At 40.2% G+C, this 20129-nt stretch overlaps 1 protein-coding gene across 1 annotated transcript; it reads right to left on the bottom strand.

The window, feature by feature from the left end:
- Positions 1–747: 747 nt before the first annotated feature.
- Positions 748–1245, bottom strand: LOC110888111 (protein app1-like). The gene has a single exon (XM_022135653.1). It carries the CDS (start codon positions 1243–1245, stop codon positions 748–750), a length of 498 nt encoding a protein of 165 aa, XP_021991345.1.
- Between the last annotated feature and the right edge of the window lie 18884 nt (positions 1246–20129).

The raw sequence follows: 20129 nt of genomic DNA, 5'->3' as shown, positions 1-20129 counted from the left end.
TTGTGTATGCGTCGAAACGATTGGCTGATCTGCCGCTTGGCAGTAAGGGAATGAGCATCAAAATCCCGAGTATGGTGTAATGGCAACGGTCGAGAGCGCAAATGGAAACTTGATGTATGTGGCGAATCGAAGTATGCTGGCAATAGACAGGGTGGAGAACGGGGTGTCTTGCATAGACCTTTCAGACAATACGCTGTCTTGTGATGTGGGCGCCTAAATCATGTTTTTGGTTATGTAATGTTTTGCATTTGAAGTTGCCCATTGTGGTTTCAGCTCAAGCTTCAACATTCCACGACTCATATCCTCAACTGCAGTTGATGTTACAGGGGCAACTCGTTTTGTGTGTGGCCTCCATAATGTAAGGGATGATAAGGGTCGAAAGTTAGCATAGTGTGTTTATTGGAACCATCAAATCGGCTTATCGAGCGTTGTAGAGGTGAATGTAGCAAGAGGTGCGACCCGTAGAAAATGCTATTATATCAAAAGGATCGTTATGCGGGTGCCGTCCTGGAGCATCTCTCAGGGGTGCGGGCATGTCCTGAAAGAAAGTGATAGGCATGATGGCGTAATGGGCGTCGGTCTTCACAAGGGAAAGGAGCGATGTCAGTGGTTGCGGGTGTAAAAACAAACATCTCAACAAATGAGGAGATTGCCCGATGCAGGTAGATATAAGGGGTGCAACGTCTGGCAGACCAAAAAGAAACAGGATCATGACCACGTAAAGGTGTAGGTTCAGCAGGCGCAATATCAAGCTGACCCAAATGGTGTAGAAGCTGGCTTGAGTGCAGGCTCCGGGTCGTGTAACGGTGTGGTGAGCATCAGCGGTGAGTGTGGGAACAAGGGTGTGTCCCTAGGAACTGAAACAGGGGCTAAAACAGGAGCCATAGGGGGTGTCACAGGAAACTCGAAAGGTGGGTAACCATTATCATCGTCTGTCCACCCATGTCGAGGACCAACATGGGTCGCAAAAGGTGCACGATCGAACTGCACAGGCACAGGGTCAGGAAGAGGGGGAACAACAGGATCAGCAGGAATGTCAGCAATGCGAGGGGCATCAATATGAGCATCAACAGCAGGATCATCCTCCAACAGTGGAGCAACAATAGGATGATCATCGACAGGTACGTCATCAACCAAGGGAGCAACAGCTGGTGCATCGGCATGATCAAGGTCATGCTCTAAGGCGAGGACAGGAGCATCAACTGGCTCAGGGGCCACAGCAGGCTCCAGATCATCAAACTCCATCTCGAAATCAGCGGATCAGCAAACATAGGGTCAACAGGGGCTACGGGATCCTCCATAGGCTGATCTAAATGAATAAACTCAATGTCATGATCGGGATCAAAGCCCGGTGGGAAAACAGGATCCGGATTGTCATCAACGTCATGACCAAACTCAAAGCTAGGGGCAGGGGCAGGTGCAGCAGATGATGCCATATCAGGGTCCGTGTCGTGCGAATGATGTTGCACTCCCTGCGCATGTGAAGGTGCAGATGCCACAGACTCAGAGGAGTCTGGGACAGGTGAATGGATGGGTGCCTCCTCCGCAGGAGCATCAACGAGAAGTAGGAGATCACCAGTAGCAATAAGGGCCTCGCCCTACAAGTCATCCTCGAGTGGGTCCTCATCAAACAAGTTGACGTCGTCGTCAGCGATTACGTCAAGGGGCATATCAACAATAGGGTAAGCGGCAAGGGGTACAGGGGCAGGGATCACCGCGAGCGGCAAATCCCCAGCAATAGGGCCATCAGTGGGCCCAGCCACGACATCGGGCAGCGCAAATGGCTGGAAATCATCATCGTCCGTGCTGGTAGTATCTGAGGTATACACCTCGTGCTCTGATGAGACTATGTCGTCTGATACTATGGGCATGGGGTCTGTGGTGTCCGACTCTCCAGTGCCGGATGAAGGCATGCCGTCTGTAATACAAACACGCATATGCACAAATAATCGATCATATAGTCATATAAGCACGTTAATCAACAATAAGCAATCAAATAGTCCTCCTAGTCCCACTAGCCTCCCAACCTCCCAGACTGACTCCCTAGTCCCACTAGTCAACTCTCCCAGCCTCCCAGACTGACTCCCTAGTCCCATTAGACAATTCTCCCAGCCTCCCAGACTGACTCCCTAGTCCCACTAGACAACTCCCTCAGCTTCCCAGACTGAGCCTCCTAGTCCCACTAGACAACTCCCTCAGCCTCCCAGACTGAGCCTCCTAGTCCTACTAGACCACTACCTCAGCCTCCCAGACTGAGCCATAACTAATAAATAAAATGTGTTCAACTTTTGTTTGTAAAAATATTTTGTACTTAGGATCTGGACTTCGTGGATGCAATGTAAAAATGTTTTCGTGAGAGCCCAAGTTATCATAGTCTAGACTCGAGAAGGAATCCTAGTTTGCTATGATCAGAGCTCTAATACCAAGCTGTCACACCCTGGCTTTGCGGAAGCGTGGGATAATTTGGTGTGACTTCTTAATACCATAGCTTAATCACAACAAAGCTATATGAAAGAAAAACCATGCAGATCATCCATTGATTTAAGTTTTAAAATAAAAGTACCACAACATAGTTTTAAAACGTTGACACATGCAACGGAATTACAATAAGACAAAATAAAAACATTGTTCATAAGACATAACCACAAACATGAAACTGACGCAGTTTAAGGGCTGTGACTCATCCAGGTAAAAGCCACATCCCCTAAACTTAGATGATCCCATAACTCTTACGCAGCGTGGAAACGTAGCATACCGTGCCAGATTCTTAGTTCCCTGGAATACATGTAAGTTGGAAAAATCAACAAAAATGTTGAGCGAGTTCATGTGTAGTGAGTATGTAAGACCTTTGTAAGTATAAAAACCCTGGTATGTAGCAAATAAGGAAATAAACAGATCACCAATGGTTTGCAAGGCCATTGATATGTGTGAAGTGCAGTAGGAAGACTCAATCCTAGCAGATTTTTGCGTTGGGTACAAAGTTACCCCGAGGTCCGTTCTGATGGGCCTGGGGCTGGGCTCGCTACACCCAGATAGATCTACCGCTACTGTCCCTCGGTCCTACACTGAGGATTAATGGTCTTCAGTTCCCGCCTACCCACTCACATGATCTAAGTAGTAACCCTCCTTAGCTAACAATACCATGTAAAAAGTATTCGTAATCATAGTAACATGTATTTCACCCCCGGAGTATAAAAACTGAAAATAGTTAAGAGAAAAGGGGGACATGAACTCACCGAAGTGCGTCTCTAAAAAGTATCTCCCAGTCAACCTGCTGCGTAACGACCTACACGTACTAACTTCTATTAGACGGACGGTCGTGCCTTAGCTTAAGGTTTAATGTCTTAGGGAAATAGTTAGGCAATTATTTCGTAATTACACTTTGTAATTATTTGGTAACTATATTCCTTCCCAAGGATGGGGGCTTTAATACATGCGCGTTCGTATAACTTCGAAATATATCATTAAGTCTCACTTAATAAAATATATTTTATTTCGTATGTCTAAAATACTCTACTTCTAAAATATAAATATTTTTCCCAAAAATGTTATATTTTATTAGATACCATTTTCCAAAATAATACTTTTGTCAAAATACACACTTACGAGTGTTTTACCGAAAATACATAAGTTACATTCAATGTTCGGGTGGTAATAATAATAATACCGGTGTAACTTAAATATTATGAAGGCGTTCGTATTATTTTGGGATCGTTAATAATAGGTTCCAGTATTATTATTTCTACTCAAAAAATAATATTTACATAGTTCACAAAATAATCATAAAAATCTCACAAGCGTTACTATGAAAAAAAATATATACTAAATATATATTAAACAAGTTTTATTTATGAAAATCCACCCCCGACACTTGAAAGTTTTGTAATAAAATCATGGTGAAATTTATTTGGGAGAACAAGTTGAAAATACATTCATAACACTTGTTGTAAAAATATTTTCCAAGTGTTATATTTCTGGAAAAATTTCGCCAGAGTTTCCTCTGTAACTAGAGGTGGCCACGCTTACAAGCGTATCATTTTCTTTTCAAAATTCAATCAACAATTTTCTCAGCATCAACAAATAATATTCCAACATCAATCTAGTAAAAAATATACATAAATTGCAAACACATGAACTTGTGGGTTATGTAAAAGTGTGTAGTAAACTTCCAATATTTTTAGTAGATCTTCCTATCTTTATAAATGAAATCGGTATCTTGAAAATCTTATTTTTAAAGAAAATGCATTTATACAACTTCTAATCAAAAATCTCAAAAACATTCCTTTGTTAAACCCTTTTGTTACACAAGTGTCTACACACTTGTTTGTTCACAAAACACCTTTGTTTCAAGAAAGATCCGGCTTCTAAACATGATTTCATTTTACACTTGGTTCTTCGAAAATACCACTTGTAGATCTTTAGATCTACTAGTTTAGAACTTCATTTTATAAGAAAAATCACTTTTACACAAGTTCATGTTCATAAGTAGTAGAGTTCATCATCTAATCATTTTCATACTTTAACATACACTAGTTCATGTTCCATGAACATGACTTAGTCGGGTTAGATGACGATCCAAACTACTACTAGCATCAAACAACATAAAAGAATCATAACAAAACAAGTTTCAAGAGTTTTACACTAATATTTACTCATTAACCACCATATTCATCTTCTTACAAGACTTTATGTTTTGTTCTTGAGTGTTTATGATTTTTATCCGATAAATCTCTGATTAACCACTTTAGACAAGATCAATAGGGTGATTAGAAGCACTTACAACTAGCTCAAGGCTAGGGAAGAAACTAGATGAAAAATGGGTGGTTAATAGCGTTGTGGTGAGGTCCTTGTGATTCCGTAAGCACCGAGACTCCTTATGCGTGATCCTTCACCCTTGAGTGTATGTAGAATATCAAGATTGAAAATCGAAAATGGATGGATGGATGTGAAGGCTCTCGGCCGAGAATCAAAGAGAAGGGAGAGAGAGGTGTGATCTTGTTAAGTGTGGTTTAGTGAATATGATGGACCCTTGTGTGTATTTGTAGACCAAATTTCCTTTTTATCCTACATATCTTATGTTTACTAGATATTGGACACAAGGATTAAAATAATCAACAAGGACAAAGGTGTGTCACCCTTGTGGTGACCGATCGGTTACGAAGGGGGGGGGGTGTTTGTGGTTGGTTTCCAACTAGCTAGTTAAGATTAGTTAGTTTAAGTTAGGAGGTTAAACTAATTGGTAGTGTGTTATGCATTATAGCGGGTGTTAGGGTATTCGGGGACCCTAACTAGCTCAGAAAAGGAAAAACAATGTCAATGACAATATTTTTATGTCCTGGGTTAGGTCCGGTTGTTCGGTTGGATACTGATCCGTTAAAGTGCTTAATAAGCATTTAAAGTGTCGTTAATATTATTTTTAGTGACACAAGGAATTCCCGACACTTTGGAAAGTGTCTAGTATTATTTTCCCATGTTTTTGCACTTTACTAGTTAGCTTAAATGCTGAATTTTATATTAAAGTGCAGAATTTTGTGTTTAAATCATATTTTTGGCACATCCGGTCACTATAACTATCACCTAGTGACGCCGTTCTACAATCCTCATTTCCCTACACTCTCTACTAGTGTAGTAAACTATTTCTGGTTCATACTGGCCTTAGAGGCAGTGTCTGCCTGGTGCTGGCTATGTCAGCATATCTACTGGGGTATCCGTTCATTGTGCTAACTGCGCCTTTGTGCATCAGTAATAAATGAAGTGACAGTGATACAGTATAATGCATGAATATGTATGTATCAGGAATCAAGAAGCAGTTTAACCACCATTGTAAGCAAGCACAGTAATTTAGCATTATTTAAATATTAATTAATTCATACAGATACCTGATTTGGTGAGGGTTGTCACATCCACGACCCATATGAAACCAGAGTGATGGGTTCGGCCCACAATCAACGAATTCACACACATGATTAGAATATAAACCCTCATAATCCTTTCAAACCACAAGATAACCTCAAACCCTAATTCCTTTCCTCTCTCCCTACAACTCGACGGCAGAAGCCCCTTCCCCACTTCGAAGCCGACGATAGTCTCATCTCTCAAGTCCTCTTTGGTGCCATTTTACATTCGGTTAGTACACGATTGCCATGGTTTGACCTAACTATTGTTACATTTGATTTCACGATGATATGATTAGTTGCTTAGTTTCGTTTGACTTAAGGTTTGATGATTAGGGTGTTATGTTAGTAAAAATTCTAGGTAAACAACTTGAATGCATGATGTGGATGTGGTCGATGACGATTAACGATTGGAATCCTTCATATGATCTTGAATATAAAACTGAATTAAATGATGATGAATGGTGTGTGTATGATCGTTGCTTATTAATCAAGTTGGAATGATTAGGGTTGCACATTAGATATTGAAATCACTGATTCGAATGGTTTGATGATTGCTGTTCTTGATTTGATTACGATTAGAATGCATGATTTCCTGATTTAATTATTGATGAATGATCCGATTTGATTGAAATGGTAGGTGTTAATCGTGATTTGATTATGTTTCGGGTACATGATAACGGATTAGAAATTGATTGATTGTAAATCGTGCAACTATAGAATGTGTAACTGATTTGCATGATTTGAGGAAAAACATATAACTGATTGCACAAGTTTCAAATCGCACAAGCTAGTTATGATCACACAAGTTCCCTCTAGTCGCACAAGAGCTCAGACGCACAAGCTCCTAATCGCACAAGTCACAGGGTACAACTGTTAATACACTGGGTACAACACTATACTGCATGATCGCACAACATACTATGGATCGCACAGGCCTGTGCCGATCGCACAATATGTTGGGCCACACACCAAAGAGTAATTGTTCAATGTTTGGGCCGCACAAGTTTTAAATTGTTGTTGTTTATTGGGCCACCGCACAAGAGCAGGATCGCACAAGACACCGGCCCACATTTCAGTCGCACAAGTCCAACTCAGCCGCACAATTCACAACTGAGTGGGCTTACGCGTGTTGGGCCGTAGACTTGCACACATGGGCTTAGCTTGTATGCAAACATGAATGTTACTATTGAAACAAGTTATATGCTGTTAACTAACTACTATGATATTATGTATATGTCATGATCAATACATGTTCGAAACCTGTTAGTTATTGTGTAAACTTATATGCACTATCTAAACCTAGACCTGACTCGTACGGTAACCATATTAGGATGTGGTTGACCACATATAGCTTAAGTAACCTTTTCGTGTATCTGCTGAGCAAACCAAGGTGAGTTCACACTCTTACCAAGGCATGGGATTCCCGGTGGGTTGGGAATGGGATTGAATGATTACTCGTACTTTCATCGCTACTGGTATATGTACCACTGTCCTCGAGTTGGGAAGGACACCTATAGATACAACTAGACTAGAACACATGAGAAGCCCCCACTAATCTTCGCAAACATGTCTGGGAGGCCACGATACGAATGCTAATCTTCGCAAACATGTCTGGGAGGCCGCAATACGAATACTAATCTTCGCAAACATGTCTGGGAGACCGCGATACGAATACAGATACAACTAGTCTAGAACACATGGGAAGCCCCCACTAATCTTCGCAAACATGTCTGGAGGTCGCGATGCGAATTAATACTGTCACACCCCTTTCTGCGGTGGAAGCACGAGGTGTGATCATGAAAGGTTCTCATTGCATACGAAAGGTAAACATACTACATGCTCGTAAAAATAACTTTAAATACCATACATTTCATAATTTGAAAACACAAGTTTAGCGTCTACATCGCGACGATAGCATAAAACATTGTCTTAAAAGTTTACAACTTTATTTAAACATAATATAGACGACATCCATAAGCATGAGTAGGACCGCGCGCACATCCACCTTTAGTTACCTGAAATACATGTGAGTTTTGGAAAAAGTCAACATAATATTGGTGTGAATTCATGCAGTTTTTGTATTGAATGTTTGTATACTTTGTATGAAAAAAATGGTATGAAATTTGTTTAAATCACGTATTCATGTATAAATCAAGTATTTCTATATGTATCAAGTGTTAATGGGTTGCAAGGCCATTAACATGTGACACAACATAGGAAGTCACCAAACCATAGGCATTTTTCTGTAGTCGATTCACGACTGAGACACAAAAACACTACTTGGTTCTAGTTGTCGCCAAGAGTGGGGCTGCCCTGAAACCCATTAGATCTAACCTTTTGTTCTGCGGTCTTAGTATGTACACGATTAATGGTGCTTATGGTACCCTATTCGTGACACGATTTCTCGTATCATTTCTCAAAACGCATCATACTTGGTACTAGTTATCACCAAGAGTGCTTCTCGTTTTTGTATCATACCATCTATAAATATTGTCGTATTTGTAACATGTATTTCACCCCCGAAGTTATAAAACTGAAAACAGTTAAAAGAAAAGGGGGAGCATGAACTCACAACTTTGCATTCCTTGCGTCGTAAACTTCACCGGTTTTGCTTATAGTGCGTCGTGACCTAAACGTGTTTTACTATCGTTAGTCACTAGACTTGTATCGTACGAGCACAAGTCACTATCTTTTGTAATGTTATTGTTGTGTTAAAAATATTTTATATTCTTAACTATGTATCTTACTTATATTATTTTCTCAAAAATTAATATAAGTATCTTGTATGTTTGCACTTTGCACCCGAATTATGCATCTTTGTTCAAAACTTCCATTTATGTTCATAACTTTTCCAAGTTATTTATTCTATCAAATAATATATTTTCATAAATATATTTTCTTGTGTTTGTCCAGGTAGGTTGTGTCACACCCCCAAAATCCACACGCGGAGTATCACCGCTTGGAGGCGTGACTGACCAGGATCAAGCCACCAATCATATTGAACAACGTAAGTAGTAAATATAAATCAACCAAAAAATATGAAAGGTGTTCAAAACCAAAACATAGTTAAGTGTTTAGCGGAAGCATAATTGTAAAACCCAATGTAAGTATTAAGTACGAAATAAAGTAATGTATTTAGCATGGCACACACTGCCATGTCCCACAACGACCGCGCCTCCCTGTGCAAGCTCCATGAGTACCTAACGACCTGCAAGGCATGTAGCGACGAATCAACAACAAAGTTGAGCGAGTTCACAGTGGGTTGTTTAGTTATAGTATTCGTTTCGTAATTGGTATGTTCGTTTGTAACCCATATATCGTATTAATTAGTATCGCGGTCTCCCAGACATGTTGCGAAGATTAGTGGGGGCTTCCCATGTATTACTAGACCACGCGTATTGATGTGTGTAAAATGCAACATATAAATTACATCAAATGATGCATAAAACTAACCCTTTTTTAGTACTAATGTTGGAAAAAGAGTGTTTTTGTCTTCCTTTTGTATTTTCAGGATTAAATGAGCTCAAATTCACAAAAGAAGCAAAAAGACAGCTAAATCTAACATAAATACAAGAAAAGGAACATAAGTGGATTGCCCGACCCCTCAACAGCATCCTCCCAAGCAAAATAGAGAAGGCAGAAGACTGAACACGCCCCGTGCTCAGCGAGCACGGGGCCGTGCCCAAGAAGCAGCAGAAAAGACAAACCTATAGAAGCTTCTATTGCCCACCACGGGGCCGTGTCCAGTGAACACGGGGGCGTGGCGAAAGTACAGCAGGCGCATTAATTGTAATTGCGAATTACAATTAATGAAAAGAGAGAGAGTGTCAGACAGGCACGGGGCTGTGCCCAGCGGACACGGGGCCGTGGCCAGCCTTCTATTTAGCCTATAGATAGGAGTGCTTGGTTTCATTGCAACTCATCCCTTGGCACACCACCTCTCTCACACTTCATCCATCACCCACCACCACCATAACACCATCATCCACCACCATCATCCATTGTCCATCATAGAGTGTGTGAGTCATCTCGGGATCCAAGATTGATCGTAAGAGTTCTTGACAATCAAGGCCATGTTTGCCTAAGTCTCTTACATCACTTGGTGAAGACAAGTGTTTAGTATAATACTTTTTATTTTCAATCTTTTGCACTTTTTATTTGGTTTTGTATTAATGACTTTAATAACTAGTTGCTTATGTTGAAGGTGATCTTTCCTTATCGTTTGTCCGTGGTGTCTTGGCATTATTTTACTGTCTATATAAAATAAAAGATTTTCACCATTCATATCTCAACGGTCTACATGGAGGTATGTTGGCTACCTGGTCGAGGGTTAAGGGAATGGTTTGGTAAGGGTCTTGCCCTTGTTCAGCGTTTAGAGGTCCTGCAAGGGACCTGGGTCAATTTTAGTAGGATCTCCTTCAATGCCCATAGGTATTGGATGGCGGGGATCCAAACTCTTTGACCCCCTCATAAGTTAACTACTATTAATACTATAACCCGGCTATTTAGGACTGTATCCCTGCTGAATCAGACTACTTAGTCGAGGGTAACGTCACCGCCAAAAGCGGGGCCTACCATAATTTGCATTAATAACTTAATTCATTATCTTCCAATAATCCAACCCTTTAGGATTGTATCCTTGTTGACTCAAACTACTGGGTTGAGGGTAACGTCGCCTTCAAAAGAGGGGCCTACTACAATAACTAAGATAATCTCTTAAACAAGTGCAAAAGTGCGAAAATAATCAAATGTTATACTAATACACGAGTCGGATCCATGTGATTCATCTTGTCTATCTGTTTTTATTTTTATTTTATTTTTCAGCATTTAGTTAGTTTTTATTTCTCTTAGTTTAAAAATCTTTTCTAACATTTTGATTTGATTAGACGTTGAGGATAAACCGGTACTAAAAGCTCTTGTGTCCTTGGACGACCTCGGTATCTTACCAACACTATACTACGTCCACGATGGGTGCACTTGCCCATATGTGTGTTTAGTATTAGTAAATATCGTGTTTTATAAATTTAAAACTTGGCTAAAAGTGTAACAATGGCTTAAAATATACATCAAAAATATATTACACTACACACGCATCAAGTTTTTGGCGCCGTTGCCGGGGACACAAGGATTTTAAGATAGCTTAAAATCGACGGCCTAATCAGTTTTTCAAAACCTTTTTAAAACGCGCGCACATTTTTCTGCATTTTAGTTTAGTTTGCATTTACTGTAGCCTGAACACGGGGCCGTGTCCACTTAACACGCCCCCGTGCTGCATATTTTTTGGTTAGATACCCATATACAGAGTCTGAACACGAGGCCGTGCTCACTGAACACGCCCCCGTGTCCAACGTGACCAGTAACTTTAATTAAAACGCCCAGATACAGACCCTGAACACGGGGCCGTGTCCAGCCTTCTGTTTCCGTCTTTGTTTTTGTTTTCTGGTCCCGAGACTCAGTTGTAGTCTGCTGAGTGATTCTTATGGATCAATACTCAGGAGGTTACAACTACACCTATGAGGAGGATGATTATATGAGAGACTATTGCACTAATTGTGGAAACCGGCACTCGGTACAATATTGTAACTTGTTTCAACCATCCGCTTCATACAACTATTATGAGGAGCCCAGGTACGAGCCATCAACTTCATACACTTCCTATGAAGACCAAAGGTATGAACCTCCTCCCTCATACTCATATTTTGATGAACCAAGGTATGAGCCTTCATACTCATACTTTGAAGAGTCAAGATATGAGCCGCCACCTTCATACACTTATTATGAGGAACATGGTGTGAACAACCCACCTCATATGAGTACTATGAAGAACAAAATTACGACCCTTATCCATCATATGCTTACAATGAAGAACAATGGTGTGAACCATCTACTTCATATGGGTACTATGAGGAACCAAGGATCGAACAACCGGATTCAAGCTTTGAGGATCCCAATCCTTTTTCTATCACCGAAGTGACCAATAGGATATTAGAACACATTAAAACTATCGAACGTTGCATAAAAGAATCTCGCGCAAGGGAAGGGGAGTCCCGCGCAAGAGAAGAATTAAATTGTAATAATAACGTAGAGGTAGTTGAAAATATAAAAATTGAAGAACAAGAAAGTGAAAAACCGACACATGAGTTAAACAACGAAAAAGGTGAGGCCGATAATGTTAAAATTCAAGAAGAGTCTAATTTTGAAGAAATTAATCTCTTGTCACCTTCTTTTGAAAATCATTGTTTAGTAACTCCTCATGCTATGTTTTTAACAGAGCTAAACACTAATACTAAAATTGAAGAAATGGTAAGTGTTAAGTTAACTAATGATCAAACTTCGCTAATAAAAGAAGATCCTTTTGAAATTAACATTACACCGGTTCCATGTTTTTTTCAAAATTCCTTTATTAGTAATATTACAATTGATAAAGATCTTTGTGTTAATTTAATGCCAAACTACATTTCGAAAAATTAAGTATTAGTGATTTTTCTCCACTTCAAATACCCATTTTTCTATCTAATCGGAAAATAATAAAATCAATCGGTGTAGTTGAGGATATCTTGGTTCAAACAAATCAAATGGTAATCCCAACCGACTTTGTCATCCTTGATGACGCTCCTCTAGTGTTGGGACGGCCTTTTGTAAAAACTCATGAAGCTTTGAAAAACCGGAAGTACAATAATCTATCCATTCAATTAGGGGCCTTCAAAAGATGTGTCGACCTTGAACGATCAATGAAATATCCAATCGGCAATGACGACCCCCTAATTGAAGATGAGCCAGAACCACCCGATAAGGAGGGTCTAGCCAAGGACCCTTATAAACGTGGCGCACCACGGAGGCATTCCGCGGAACTGTCCTTAGTTTAGTTTAATCTTTTAGTTTTAATTTGCAGGAATAAAATACACTCATGGTGGTAAAGGATGATAAGGGAAACAAGAAACATGGCCCCATGCACAAGAACAAGGCCACCCGACAACAATTTCTCCATTACAGAAGGTTCAGCACGGGTCGTGCCCAGCCAACACGGCCCCGTGCTAAACACCCTGCAGAAAATGCCCAGTTCAGGTAACTGGACATGGGGCCGTGCTCACTGAACACGCCCCCGTGCCCAGCCTTCTGTTTACTTTTGGTACTGGCAGTCTGGACACGGGGCCGTGCTCAGCCAACACCACCCCGTGTTCAGCTACCCAGTAACATAAAATCTTGTTTTTAACCCACTTTTACACATTCTAATCAACCGAAAATCTTATTTTTGGGACACATTGAAGACAATGTATAATTTAAGTGTGGGGGGATGCTAAAACCTTGAATTTTGCAAGTCCTGTTAACAAGCCTTACACAAAACTCTATTGGAACCGCTAATCACCCCAAATTTTTTTCAAAAACTTTTCATTTTTTTTACTTGTCTTGGTTTAATTTGGGAATAACAAGTTCTAAAAAGGGTATATTTTTACAAATTTACAACCGATAGCGTCGTGATAAAAAGAACCAACATACGAAAATTATGAAAAGGCATGACAAATCTAGTTAAAATTTAATTATATATGCTTGATCACATTATAAACCCATTCCCACAATAAGTGAGTTTTGAGCCTTTATTGAGCATACAAATACACATCTTTAGATTAAATGCTCATTTTTCGTTTCTTGTGTGAATAGCCGCTTGGTTTCTTACAACTCTAGAACTTGCCACGACGATACATTCCCGGTCCTTACCAACTTAAACCCGAGTAAGTAAATGATGGAGGCATTAGGACTAACCCCTTTTTATTTCTACACCATTATTTTTCTTTTTCTTTTTACCACCTACCCAAAATCCCCCTAGTTAACCCCTTTGAGCCTAAACCTTTTCATTTCTTAACCCAAAACAAACACCCTTTTTTCCCACCAAAACCCCTTTTTCATTTTAAACCCTTTATTTTAGTAACAAAGCGCGGTTTTTCTTATGACTTCTTTATCAAAAAAAAAAGAGAGAAAAATGATGATAATAATGAAGCAAAAAGAAATAAACACACAAGGTTATCAAAAAGAACTTTGTTTGAAAAGTTGCTTCATTAAAATAAAAAGTCAAAAAAAAGTCTTACGAAAACCGACGCTTTTTACGCTTTTCGCCCTTTTACTAACCACTAACCCAACCACCCACCTTTAGCCCAAGCCTAACCCTTCACCCAGAAAGTCCTCTTGATATTTACGAAGGTAAAAAGTTAAAAAGGAGGAGGATTGATTGCTTGGCATGCCTATAGTAGGAATAAGTTCCATGCCGCTCTCGAGAGATTCACTAAAAATACACCTTCGGCCGAGTGTGAGTGATTTCCCCCCGTGAGGTATGTGAACTTGTATATAAAAGAAATTTTAAAAAGGCATGTTATGCCCTAATAAGTAATTTATCCTATGTAACGTTCTAAATAAATCATAACGAATAGGATTCTAAATAGTATAAAAATAAAACCCAATAAAGATCTTGGATTCCCGACACTCAAGACAAGCCCAAAACCTTCTCTTCTACCCATTCCATTTGGGAGTGTAAGCCACATATTAAAAAGTTTTGCTTGAGGACAAGCAAAAGTTCAAGTGTGGGGATATTTGATGTGTGTAAAATGCAACATATAAATTACATCAAATGAGGCATAAAACTAACCCTTTTTTAGTACTAATGTTGGAAAAAGAGTGTTTTTGTCTTCCTTTTGTATTTTCAGGATTAAATGAGCTCAAATTCACAAAAGAAGCAAAAAAGACAGCTAAATCTAACATAAATACAAGAAAAGGAACATAAGTGGATTGCCCGACCCCTCAAGAGCATCCTCCCAAGCAAAATAGAGAAGGCAGAAGACTGAACACGCCCCGTGCTCAGCGAGCACGGGGCCGTGCCCAAGAAGCAGCAGAAAAGACAAACCTATAGAAGCTTCTATTGCCCGCCACGGGGCCGTGTCCAGTGAACACGGGGGCGTGGCGAAAGTACAGCAGGCGCATTAATTGTAATTGCGAATTAAAATTAATGAAGAGAGAGAGTGTCAGACAGGCACGAGGCCGTGCCCAGCGGACACGGGGCCGCGCCTAGCCTTCTGTTCAGCCTACAAATAGGAGTGCTTGGTTTCATTGCAACTCATCCCTTGGCACACCACCTCTCTCACACTTCATCCACCACCCACCACCACCATAAGAGTTCTTGAAAATCAAGGCCATGTTTGCCTAAGTCTCTTACATCACTTGGTGAAGACAAGTGTTTAGTATAATACTTTTTATTTTCAATCTTTTGCACTTTTTATGTGGTTTTGTATTAATGACTTTAATAACTAGTTTCTTATATTGAAGGTGATCTTTCCTTATCGTTTGTCCGTGGTGTCTTGGCATTATTTTACTGTCTATATAAAATAAAAGATTTTCACCATTCATATCTCCACGGTCTATATGGAGGTATGTTGGCTACCTAGTCAGGGTTAAGGGAACGGTTTGGTAAGGGTCTTGCCCTTGTTCAGCGTTTAGAGGTCCTGCAAGGGACCTGGGTCAATTTTAGTAGGATCTCCTTCAATGCCCATAGGTATTGGATGGCGGGGATCCAAACTCTTTGACCCCCTCATAAGTTAACTACTATTAATACTATAACCCGGCTATTTAGGACTGTATCCCTGCTGACTCAGACTACTTAGTCGAGGGTAACGTCACCGCCAAAAGCGGGGCCTACCATAATTTGCATTAATAACTTAATTCATTATCTTCCAATAATCCAACCCTTTAGGATTGTATCCTTGCTGACTCAAACTACTAGGTTGAGGGTAACGTCGCCTTCAAAAGAGGGGTCTACTACAATAACTAAGATAATCTCTTAAACAAGCGCAAAAGTGCGAAAATAATCAAAGGTTATACTAATACACGAGTCGGATCCAAGTGATTCATCTTGTCTATCTGTTTTTATTTTTATTTTATTTTTCAGCATTTAGTTAGTTTTTATTTCTCTTAGTTTAAAAATCTTTTCTAACATTTTGATTTGATTAGACGTTGAGGATAAACCGGTACTAAAAGCTCTTGTGTCCTTGGACGACCTCGGTATCTTACCAACACTATACTACGTCCACGATGGGTGCACTTGCCCATATGTGTGTTTAGTAGTAGTAAATATCGTGTTTTATAAATTTAAAACTTGGCTAAAAGTGTAAAAAGGGCTTAAAATATACATCAAAAATATATTACACTACACACGCATCACGTATCGACTGCTACGAAAATGTAAGAGGTGCCCTAAGTCAATGTCTATCAGCATCGACCCTTTGCCCATAGTCTATTAGTACACGCCCGCCCGGACGACATGGTGTGAGGTTTGTTAAACTTAATAGCGCTATCTACTAATGACCCGTTCGCCATAGGCCTCGGCGATTAAGTCGATAAATGAGGGACTTCAATTGATAGAGTTGATGGTCTTATAGTCGTGTACGTAGGTTTTACGTACGTGCCCTTCAATCCGAGGACAGTAGTAAGTAGTTTAATAGTAGTGATAATTCGAGTAGTTATTCAATCCCATTCCCAACCCCTGGGAATCCCATGCCTTGGAAAGAGTGTGAACTCACCTTGGTTTGCTCGGTATGCTAAATTATGTGCTCGCAAATAATCAATCAAGTCCTATAGTATGCACGTATACTTAATCAGTTCAAGTTCTTAAAGTTTCACATGCAATCAATACCACATGTATGTTTGGTAGTTGATATCATGCATCATACATCAGTTAATCACTTTCATACAATCCATGTTTCACATAAAGGCTTTCTCAGTTTAATCTAACAATATCATCCACTAACATATCTAACGGTGTTAATGGGTTTAACGAGGTTACCGCACTTAACTGGATTAATACACTCTGCATAGTTCACATGCATAACAGAGTTAATCAGAAACATATCACAGTTAACACACATAACATAGTTAACATAACAGAGTTAACATAGTTAACATAACCCAGTTAATATACTTACTATAATCGACCTACTTAACAGCGTTAATACACTTAACAGGGTTAGCAGATTGGACAAACAAGGTTACTGTATTAAAACTAAGACGAAAACACAACACGCGAATCAGTTATTGGCGAAATCAATTTGGGCCGAAATCACTTTGGGCCGAAATCAATTTGGATTTCATCGAGATGTATTCAAGTGGGGTGGGGGTTTTCGTCGGCATCATCATCATCAATACTAGTTGCAAACTACAACACCCTAATCACGTTATTATAATTTAGATCTAATTATCACAGTCCATAACTTTCAGTCAACAACTTTGATTATAATAATCTAGGTCATTCATACAATTCATGATTCAATAGCTTTTAACAGTAGCGGCCCAATTAAAACTTATTAAAAAACATAGTTGTCGACCACTATTCAATAGAGACATCCTATAACAATAGTCAGTTAATATGATTCAGTCCCCATGTGTTTATTTGTTCCAAGTTGTCGGCCATCATCAATATATTTTGTACACTTCTACTACTCATATTAATTGTTTAAAACAATAATAACCCATCACATAACAAATCGATCATTAAACAAAATCATGAGATCATTCACTAATTAGTCAGCGGCACATGACAAGTTATCGGATCATCATCATCATCATCATCATCATCATGCTAAATACATCACAAATATTCTGATAATAACCTAACATTCAAATCATTCATGAAATCAAAGCAACAATATAAAACCATATTCAACATCTAAGAACATGAAATTCAATTCGCAGAACATCACCAACTCAGGTTCTGAATAAAATATAAACATGTAACTCACAACAGTGTACTAAACGAGTTAGGCAGAATAATGGTTTGATGCTATTGAGGGTTTGAGGATCCTAATGATGTCGTCGCACAAAAGCAAGGAGAGAGAGAGAGACTTTAGGGTTTTGCTAGTTACAGTTTTTTTTTTGCGTGAAGATTGAGAACAAACATTATAACTAATCACTTCTGGGCCTAAAGCCCATTTGATTTTTGTCAAGCAGTAGTGGACGAAAACCCTAAGGTGTTTTCGCCACAGGGGTGTTTTCGGGTGGGGTTTTCGGCCAGAAGGTGTTTGGTCAAAGTTCCACTCACATGCACACTTAATACACACCATATATAACATATCAATCACAATACAGTTTAACATATTACAAACGTGCATAGTTGTGAAACAAACAAGTCGTGTAAACAAACAATCTAAACCATCGTGCAACTAATGCGAAGATGGAATCTTGGAAACTCGAGTTGTCACATTATCCCCAACTTGAAAGAAATTTCGTTCTGAAATTTAGCACGTGGTTACTGAGAAAGCTAGTTGTGTTGTGTAGTTTACCGGTTTTCCTGGGGTGTCACATCATCCCCCCGTTGATTTGGAATTTCGTCCCGAAATTCTGTAGTAGCTTCAGCCTCAGTAGTGGTTGCACTGTTTTCGAATAACTGGGGATACTTGAGTTTCATTTGATCTTCTCGTTCCCAGGTGAACTCTGGGCCACGACGAGAGTTCCAACGAACCCGAACAAGAGGTATTCTGGTGTGCTTGAGGACCTTAACGTCCCGGTCCATGATTTCAACTGGTTCCTCGACGAATCACAACTGATCATCGATAGTGAGCTCCTTCAAAGGAACTATGAGGGTCTCATCTGACAGACATTTCTTTTGATTTGACACATGAAAAACGTTGTGAACTGCACTGAGTTCTACGGGCAAGTTTAGTTTGTAGGCCACCCTGCCTATTTTCTCAATGATTTTGAACGATCCGACATATCGCGGATTGAGCTTGCCCCATTTGCCAAAACGAACCACACCCTTCCAGGGTGAAACTTTGAGTAGCACTCGACCCCCAACTTGGAACTCGAATGGTTTCCGGCACTTGTTTGCGTAGGCTTTCTGATGGTCGCGAGATGCCACCATGCGTTGTCGTATCTGTGCAATCCTTTCTGTTGCATCTACTACAAGTTCTGGACCAATAATCTGGCTATCACCCACCTCTGCCCAACAAAGAGGTGATCGGCATTTACGTCCGTACAATGCCTCAAATGGAGCGGCTTGAATGCTGGTGTGGTAACTGTTGTTGTACGAAACCTCCACTAACGGGAGATGTTTTTCCCAGCCGTTGCCGAAGTCGATAACACATGCCCGAAGCATGGCTTCTAGAGTCTGGATAGTGCGCTCAGACTGCCCATCCGTCTGAGGATGATAAGTTGTGCTCATGTCTAATCGAGAGCCAAAAGATTTGTGCATTGCTTGCCATAGTTCCGAAGTGAAACGTGCATCACGATCAGAGATAATAGAGGTCGGCACCCCGTGCCTTGAGACAACTTCCTTGAGATATACGTCTGCTAGAGTGGAGAACTTATCCGTTTCCTTGATAGCCAAGAAGTGTGCAGACTTTGTGAGTCGATCCACGATCACCCAAATAGTATCATTCCCATGTTGAGATCTAGGCAGGCCAGTAACAAAATCCATGGAAATTTCCTCCCATTTCCATTGTGGTATCTTTGGTTGTTGAAGAAGGCCCGATGGTTTCTGGTATTCGGTTTTGACTCTCGCACAAGTCAAACACTTGCTAACGTAAGTTGCTATGTGGGCTTTCATGCTAGTCTACCAATACGTAGTTTTGAGATCGTGGTACATTTTATCCGAACCTGGATGTACCGAGTAGCGAGACTTATGTGCTTCATCCATTATGAGCTCCCGTAAGTTGCCATAAAGTGGGACCCAGATGCGTCATGTTACGTAGTAGGCGCCGTCTTCCTTTTGTTCTAACCGTTGCCTTGAGCCGCGTAGGCTTCAGCCCTGACGTTTTCTGGTTTCAATGCTTCTACCTGAGCATCGCGTATCTGTGCCGAAAGACTAGACTGGATGGTAAGTTGTAATGCTCGTACGCGTCTAGGCGTAGTGTCTTTTCGACTTAGGGCGTCAGCCACAACATTGGCTTTGCCTGGATGGTACTTGATGTCACATCCGTAATCGTTCAAAAGTTCGACCCATCGGCGTTGGCGCATGTTCAATTCCTTCTGCTTGAAGATATGCTCGAGACTCCTGTGATCGGTGTAGATGGTGCACTTGGTACCGTACAGGTAATGTCTCCATATCTTAAGCGCGAAAACAACAGCTCCCAGCTCTAAATCGTGTGCAGTATAGTTCCGTTCATGAACCTTAAGTTGACGTGACGCATAAGAAATGACCTTGTCACGTTGCATTAACACACATCCAAGACCTTGAATGGATGTGTCGCAATAGACCAC

The sequence above is a fragment of the Helianthus annuus genome, chromosome 2, assembly GCF_002127325.2.
Source record: "Helianthus annuus cultivar XRQ/B chromosome 2, HanXRQr2.0-SUNRISE, whole genome shotgun sequence".
Classification (NCBI taxonomy): Eukaryota; Viridiplantae; Streptophyta; class Magnoliopsida; order Asterales; family Asteraceae; genus Helianthus; species Helianthus annuus.
The sequence above is the reverse complement of the archived record's forward strand: the minus strand, read 5'-3'. Positions and strand labels throughout refer to the sequence as shown.